Source organism: Salvelinus fontinalis, unplaced genomic scaffold (assembly GCF_029448725.1).
Source record: "Salvelinus fontinalis isolate EN_2023a unplaced genomic scaffold, ASM2944872v1 scaffold_0035, whole genome shotgun sequence".
Lineage (NCBI taxonomy): Eukaryota > Metazoa > Chordata > Actinopteri > Salmoniformes > Salmonidae > Salvelinus > Salvelinus fontinalis.
The window spans coordinates 586,768-595,016 of NW_026600244.1; the positions used below are offsets into that span (position 1 = coordinate 586,768).

The following is an 8,249-nucleotide window of genomic DNA, read 5'->3' on the forward strand; positions in this document are numbered from 1 at the left end:
ATTTTGGACACACACGTGGTGATGCATTAATTATATTAGTATTCTTAACTAAGTGTGTATACATTAATTATATTAGTATTCTTAACTAAGTGTGTATACAATAGACAAGACCAAGTCTTTCTTAAAGGTAGACCCAATGAAGTGACGTTTCACCAGCAGCATCACAGACACTGAGATGAGCGAGATGCCGGACTTCACTCTCACAGTCACACACAGCATCTGCACATGTGTACGAGTTCGCTTCACGCAGTTGCAACGTTGTGGATACAGGGACCAAAACAGAGGAGAAGTTGAGTACCTTTCATATTGTCTGGCTCCCTCTCTAGTGGGACAGTACCTTTCATATTGTCTGGCTCCATCTCTAGTGGGACAGTACCTTTCATATTGTCTGGCTCCATCTCTAGTGGGACAGTACCTTTCATATTGTCTGGCTCCATCTCTAGTGGGACAGTACCTTTCATATTGCCTGGCTCCATCTCTAGTGGGACAGTACCTTTCATATTGTCTGGCTCCATCTCTAGTGGGACAGTACCTTTCATATTGTCTGGCTCCATCTCTAGTGGGACAGTACCTTTCATATTGTCTGGCTCCATCTCTAGTGGGACAGTACCTTTCATATTGTCTGGCTCCATCTCTAGTGGGACAGTACCTTTCATATTGCCTGGCTCCATCTCTAGTGGGACAGTACCTTTCATATTGTCTGGCTCCATCTCTAGTGGGACAGTACCTTTCATATTGTCTGGCTCCATCTCTAGTGGGACAGTACCTTTCATATTGTCTGGCTCCATCTCTAGAGGGACAGTACCTTTCATATTGTCTGGCTCCATCTCCAGAGTGACAGTACCTTTCATATTGTCTGGCTCCATCTCCAGAGTGACAGTACCTTTCATATTGTCTGGATCCATCTCTAGTGGGACAGTACCTTTCATATTGCCTGGCTCAATCTCTAGTAGGACAGTACCTTTCATATTGTCTGGCTCCATCTGCAAAGGGACAGTACCTTTCATATTGTCTGGCTCCATCTCTAGTGGGACAGTACCTTTCATATTGTCTGGCTCCATCTCTAGTGGGACAGTACCTTTCATATTGTCTGGCTCCATCTCTAGTGGGACAGTACCTTTCATATTGTCTGGCTCCATCTCTAGTGGGACAGTACCTTTCATATTGTCTGGCTCCATCTGCAGTGGGACAGTACCTTTCATATTGTCTGGCTCCATCTCTAGTGGGACAGTACCTTTCATATTGTCTGGCTCAATCTCTAGTAGGACAGTACCTTTCATATTGTCTGGCTCCATCTGCAAAGGGACAGTACCTTTCATATTGTCTGGCTCCATCTGCAAAGGGACAGTACCTTTCATATTGTCTGGATCCCTCTCTAGTGGGACAGTACCTTTCATATTGTCTGGCTCTGTCACGTTCCTGACCTATTTCTGTTAGTTTGTTGTATGTGTTAGTTGGTCAGGACGTGAGTTTGGGTGGGCATTCTATGTTTTCTGTTTCTATGTTGGTTTATGGGTTGCCTGGTATGGCTCTTAATTAGAGGCAGGGGTTTGGCGTTCCTCTAATTGAGAGTCATATTTAGGTAGGTTGTTTCACAGTGTTCGTTGTGGGTGGTTGTCTCCTGTGTCAGTGTTTGTCGCACCATACGGGACTGTTCGGTTTGTTTGTTCATCGTCATTTATGTGTAGGGTATTTTCCCTGTTCGTGCGTTCTTCGTGTTTTATTGTAAGTTCGTATGTCCAGGTCTGTCTACTCCGTTTGTTATTTTGTTTATTAGTCAAGTGTATTTCGTTTTCGTGTTTTTCCGTCTTTACTTTAATAAATATCATGTCTTCACAATCCGCTGCATTTTGGTTCAATCCCTGCTCCTCCTCTTCGGATGAAGAGGAGGAGGACAACCGTTACAGGCTCCCTCTCTAGTGGGACAGTACCTTTCATATTGTCTGGCTCCATCTCTAGTGGGACAGTACCTTTCATATTGCCTGGCTCCATCTCTAGTGGGACAGTACCTTTCATATTGTCTGGATCCATCTCTAGTAGGACAGTACCTTTCATATTGTCTGGCTCCATCTCTAGTGGGACAGTACCTTTCATATTGTCTGGATCCCTCTCTAGTGGGACAGTACCTTTCATATTGTCTGGCTCCATCTCTAGTAGGACAGTACCTTTCATATTGTCTGGCTCCATCTCTAGTGGGACAGTACCTTTCATATTGTCTGGCTCCCTCTCTAGTGGGACAGTACCTTTCATATTGTCTGGCTCCATCTCTAGTAGGACAGTACCTTTCATATTGTCTGGCTCCGTCTCTAGTGGGACAGTACCTTTCATATTGTCTGGCTCCATCTCTAGTGGGACAGTACCTTTCATATTGTCTGGCTCCATCTCTAGTGGGACAGTACCTTTCATATTGTCTGGCTCCCTCTCTAGTGGGACAGTACCTTTCATATTGTCTGGCTCCATCTCTAGTGGGACAGTACCTTTCATATTGTCTGGATCCATCTCTAGTGGGACAGTACCTTTCATATTGTCTGGCTCCGTCTCTAGTGGGACAGTACCTTTCATATTGTCTGGCTCCATCTGCAAAGGGACAGTACCTTTCATATTGTCTGGCTCCATCTCTAGTGGGACAGTACCTTTCATATTGTCTGGCTCCATCTCTAGTGGGACAGTACCTTTCATATTTTCTGGCTCCATCTCTAGTGGGACAGTACCTTTCATATTGTCTGGCTCCATCTCTAGTGGGACAGTACCTTTCATATTGTCTGGCTCCATCTCTAGTGGGACAGTACCTTTCATATTGTCTGGCTCCATCTCTAGTGGGACAGTACCTTTCATATTGTCTGGCTCCATCTCTAGTGGGACAGTACCTTTCATATTGCCTGGCTCCATCTCTAGTGGGACAGTACCTTTCATATTGTCTGGCTCCATCTCTAGTGGGACAGTACCTTTCATATTGTCTGGCTCCATCTCTAGAGGGACAGTACCTTTCATATTGTCTGGCTCCATCTCTAGTGGGACAGTACCTTTCATATTGCCTGGCTCCATCTCTAGTGGGACAGTACCTTTCATATTGCCTGGCTCCATCTCTAGTGGGACAGTACCTTTCATATTGTCTGGCTCCATCTCTAGTGGGACAGTACCTTTCGTATTGTCTGGCTCCATCTCTAGTGGGACAGTACCTTTCATATTGTCTGGCTCCATCTCTAGTGGGACAGTACCTTTCATATTGTCTGGCTCCATCTCTAGAGGGACAGTACCTTTCATATTGTCTGGCTCCATCTCTAGTGGGACAGTACCTTTCATATTGTCTGGCTCCATCTCTAGTGGGACAGTACCTTTCATATTGTCTGGATCCATCTCTAGTGGGACAGTACCTTTCATATTGCCTGGCTCCATCTGCAAAGGGACAGTACCTTTCATATTGTCTGGCTCCATCTGCAGTGGGACAGTACCTTTCATATTGTCTGGCTCCATCTCTAGTGGGACAGTACCTTTCATATTGTCTGGCTCCATCTCTAGTGGGACAGTACCTTTCATATTGTCTGGCTCCATCTCTAGTGGGACAGTACCTTTCATATTGCCTGGCTCCATCTCTAGTGGGACAGTACCTTTCATATTGCCTGGCTCCATCTCTAGTGGGACAGTACCTTTCATATTGTCTGGCTCCATCTCTAGTGGGACAGTACCTTTCATATTGCCTGGCTCCATCTCTAGTGGGACAGTACCTTTCATATTGCCTGGCTCCATCTCTAGTGGGACAGTACCTTTCATATTGCCTGGCTCCATCTCTAGTGGGACAGTACCTTTCATATTGTCTGGCTCCATCTCTAGTGGGACAGTACCTTTCATATTGCCTGGCTCCATCTGCAGTACCTTCTGACAGTCGTTGAGGGCATTGTGCCAGCGTTGCAGTTTGATCTCTGACTGGGCTCTGTTGTTGTAGCCTGCTACGGTTGGTACCACTGACAGACTCCTGGTGAGGACGAGACACGGAGGGAAGAGAGACGGACCTCATTTAGCAGTACTGACAGCACTGGCTATTGGATCAGACCTTCCCACCGAGGCTTTGAGTAATATAAACATTGAATAAGGAATTATGACAGAGCTCCACTCGTATCTCTGTGAATATAAATATATCTCTATGGTTTGAAGCTGAACTCAAGACAAAAGGAATTAAACCCATTTGAATATGCATTCGCTAAAATAAACTAGCATCGACTTAGCTTGAAGGTAACGACTATCCCTAAATCCTCAAAGTGAGAGAAGCTATTAGCGTTGAGTTATAGGGTCTGACCTTGTATAATACACCACAGCTTCCTCGTAGTCGTTGGCCTTGAAAGCCTCGTTGCCTTTATCCTTCTCGCGGTTGGCAACGAGGACTTTCTCCTGTTCAGTCAACGCTACAAAAGAACATACACATTCTATCATGAGGACTGAGCAAGAAGACTCAAAAAACTGAAAACTAGTGTACATGAATTCATGATATAACTACAGAACACAATTAATTAATTTACACTTTGTGTAACCGTTCAAAGTAAATAACATCTCTGGGACACTAATGACAAAGTCTAATGGGAACCAAATATATTTCACCTGTTGTATCCATTATGCTCCTGATTTTTGGATGTCTAGAGTTTACAATTTCGGCAGGATCCTTTTTTGTTAAATTTCCATCAATTTTATCGCACTCCTTGTCGACATCAAACCTGCAATACAGAGTGATAAACATTGATAATATTGTCAAGGCATGATGCCTGGACCCCAAACACAGCAGGAATAAACTACACTGGTCCCGTTCTATATAATCAGGAGGAAGAACCTTCTAGACTCACTGGTCCCATTCTATATAATCAGGAGGAAGAACCTTCTAGACTCACTGGTCCCATTCTATATAATCAGGAGGAAGAACCTTCTAGACTCACTGGTCCCATTCTATATAATCAGGAGGAAGATCCTTCTAGACTCACTGGTCCCATTCTATATAATCAGGAGGAAGAACCTTCTAGACTCACTGGTCCCATTCTATATAATCAGGAGGAAGAACCTTCTAGACTCACTGGTCCCATTCTATATAATCAGGAGGAAGAACCTTCTATAAACTCACTGGTCCCATTCTATATAATCAGGAGGAATAACCTTCTAGACTCACTGGTCCCATTCTATATAATCAGGAGGACGAACCTTCTATACTCACTGGTCCCATTCTATATAATCAGGAGGAAGATCCTTCTATAGACTCACTGGTCCCATTCTATATAATCAGGAGGAATAACCTTCTAGACTCACTGGTCCCATTCTAGATAATCAGGAGGAAGAACCTTCTAGACTCACTGGTCCCATTCTATATAATCAGGAGGAAGAACCTTCTAGACTCACTGGTCTCATTCTATATAATCAGGAGGAAGATCCTTCTATAAACTCACTGGTCCCATTCTATATAATCAGGAGGAAGAACCTTCTAGACTCACTGGTCCCATTCTATATAATTACGAGGAAGAACCTTCTTCGTCCGTGCAGTTTTCTTCTGTCCATTTGAAACTGCATTCTGCAACACAATTTAGAATAGAAGTTCTAGTCATTTTCCTACTATTATCTGACAACACAAAATAATAGTAGTTCCTTATAAAAACAGAGACTTTACCTGCTTGAGAGGAAGTGAGCAATTTGATCCACGTACTGGGGGCACATTCGCAGTTTCAAGATCACGGAATAAAGATTGCTGTTTCAGCTCAGTTTCACTCATTTTGGCATCTATCTCCCACTTCTGTAAAAGTGGAAACAGTGTGATGAATATTAGGTTAAGTCTGCTACTTAAAGACGTGTGTGTCAGTCTCATTAGCTATAGTGGTATTACTGCTACACTATTATGGTATTACTACTAATACAAAAGTCTCAATGCCACTTCCAAGTGTTGTTACAAAGCCCCTGATCTCTGTTAACCCAGAACTAAAATCTTGCATAATTTTTGGTCAGATGCTTGATGTTTACGTAGTCTCTCCACGACACATTACAAAGTCAAATTGGCACAGGGAGACGCCCCCAAAAAACTTTGAGACGACGTCGTGTGGCAAGGGGGGACAGTACCTTGAGTTCGTCAGCAATCTGACTCCATTCATCTCCAGAGAAGCAGGCGGCGGTGGCCGGGGGATTGTCCTTTCTGAGGGCACGACTTGTAGGGTCCAACCTCTCCAGACGACTCTCACAGAACTGTATCAGATGGGGATAGATACCCTCATCTCCAGACCTGTAGTAAAATAGTTGACAGTGAATTTCATAACATCTATCAGCATAACACAGAGGTGTTTACTTGGCTGGCATAATAGTCCTCAGGAACAAAAAAATAGCATGTTGATCCCCATTTCAGTTCTGAATTAGTTTGTACTATTTTGTGCAACTCTTTCGTCCATTTCTCACTTAGAGATTGTTATGTTAAAAACCACCAGCTGTAGCCTAGACCTAGCCTAACTGTAGCCTAGACCTAGCCTAACTAGCCTAACTGTAGCCTAGACCTAGCCTAACTAGCCTAACTGTAGCCTAGACCTAGCCTAACTAGCCTAACTGTAGCCTAGACCTAGCCTAACTAGCCTAACTGTAGCCTAGACCTAGCCTAACTAGCCTAACTGTAGCCTAGACCAAGCCTAACTAGCCTAACTGTAGCCTAGACCTAGCCTAACTAGCCTAACTGTAGCCTAGACCTAGCCTAACTAGCCTAACTGTAGCCTAGACCTAGCCTAACTAGCCTAACTGTAGCCTAGACCTAGCCTAACTAGCCTAACTGTAGCCTGACCTAGCCTAACTAGCCTAACTGTAGCCTAGACCTAGCCTAACTGTAGCCTAGACCTAGCCTAACTGTAGCCTAGACCTAGCCTAACTAGCCTAATTGTAGCCTAGACCTAGCCTAACTAGCCTAACTGTAGCCTAACTTCCCTCTGAATCATTTACCTTAGCACCCTCAGAATCTTCCCCAAGTATTTCACATCAGTGCATAGCTCAATGTAGCCGTAGTCGAGATGATCCACTGGAACAGCTGCGACAGAAGTGGTCCCTGCTGGCACCTCTTGGGTTAGAAGTGAGGAAACTATCTCTGCATTCATTTTCTGACCTGTTGACAACAACAACAAAACAAGGTCTACGCGTTACTAAAAGCGACATTTACAAAGTTGTGGCTAGTCTAGTAGCTACTGCCTGGGACCTGCGGCACTGTCTTTGACAACAATGCTAGCTAGCTAAAGTTAGCCGTTTGGTTTAACGTTACTAGTTAACGTTACTGTCAGTGAAGATAGTTTAAATGTTTACATTTTTAATTGAATTCTTTATTTAACTAGTCAAGTCATGGATGGTTGAAAAGTAATGTGAAAAGTAAATTTCCTACTCACCAAAAAACAACCGTGTCACGGAGGGAATAAGAAGTTGTAGATATTTAGCGAAATAATAACTCGCTACGATGTAAAGTTATCTAGCGACCTGTGTGTGTGTATCATCAACCGAGCAACTCCAGGCGTTTCGTTACTATGGTGACCAGTGTACCCCGGTACGGTGGCCACCGGGTGGTGCGATTCTGCTTGTTTTGTGGAAGAGGCGAACAGGTTTGATGCTGCAGGTAGCTACTTCCTCCAGTAGAGGACGATGTCACGTCAACGATAGTACAGTACTGGTAGATGTCACTGTTAACAGTAACACTACACACACACACACAACACACACACACACACACACACACAAACGCCCTATTTTTGCAGACATTGGCTCCTTTGATAAATCGCGTTTGATACTTTTTGTTGTTTGCGGAAAGTTCTGCAGGCACTGGTATCCCCCCACTTGCACTTACGGACAAATGACTTGTTGTTGACAATCCATCAACGTCTGGGTCAAAGTTTTGGATTTACTTATGAGGAATAATTGTCAAACAAACAGTTATAATTAGTAATACATTCCAAGTTACTTGAACAATAAACGGGGGAAAGAGAACTCACCAGTACATATGACCGTATGACTGGAACGAATTGCAAACATCGCTGAAGCTGGAGACTTATATTTCCCTCACTAACGTTAAACATCAGCTATCTGATCAGCCAACCGATCGCTGCAGCTGTACATAGTTCATCTGTAAAAAGCCCACCCAACTACCTACCTCATCCCTATATTGTTTTTATTTACTTTTCTGCTCTTTTGCACACCAGTATCACTACTTACACATCATCATCTGCTCATCTATCACTCCAGTGTTAATCTGCTAAACTGTAATTACT

General features: G+C 43.7%; 1 protein-coding gene across 14 annotated transcripts in view; it reads right to left on the reverse strand.

The window, feature by feature from the left end:
- Nucleotides 1-7,583, reverse strand: part of LOC129842356 (sperm-associated antigen 1-like) — a 139,610-nt gene extending 132,027 nt beyond the window's left edge. For 11 of the 14 annotated variants that reach the window (XR_008757556.1, XR_008757549.1, XR_008757548.1 and 8 more), the window contains exons 1-8: nucleotides 7,377-7,578; nucleotides 6,943-7,102; nucleotides 6,085-6,244; nucleotides 5,642-5,764; nucleotides 5,469-5,545; nucleotides 4,594-4,706; nucleotides 4,295-4,400; nucleotides 3,843-3,973 (exon numbers count right to left, since the gene is read on the reverse strand). Coding sequence is in view for 4 of the 14 variants with exons in the window: in XM_055910888.1 (XP_055766863.1) it covers nucleotides 3,843-3,973; nucleotides 4,295-4,400; nucleotides 4,594-4,706; nucleotides 5,469-5,545; nucleotides 5,642-5,764; nucleotides 6,085-6,244; nucleotides 6,943-7,094 (862 nt within the window). In the remaining 10 variants the exon portion in view is untranslated. Of the gene's footprint in view, nucleotides 1-3,842; nucleotides 3,974-4,294; nucleotides 4,401-4,593; nucleotides 4,707-4,832; nucleotides 4,926-5,468; nucleotides 5,546-5,641; nucleotides 5,765-6,084; nucleotides 6,245-6,942; nucleotides 7,103-7,376 lie in introns of those variants that run through there. The other 3 variants (XM_055910890.1, XM_055910889.1, XM_055910892.1) reach the window with 3 other exon arrangements.
- Nucleotides 7,584-8,249: the final 666 nt, after the last annotated feature.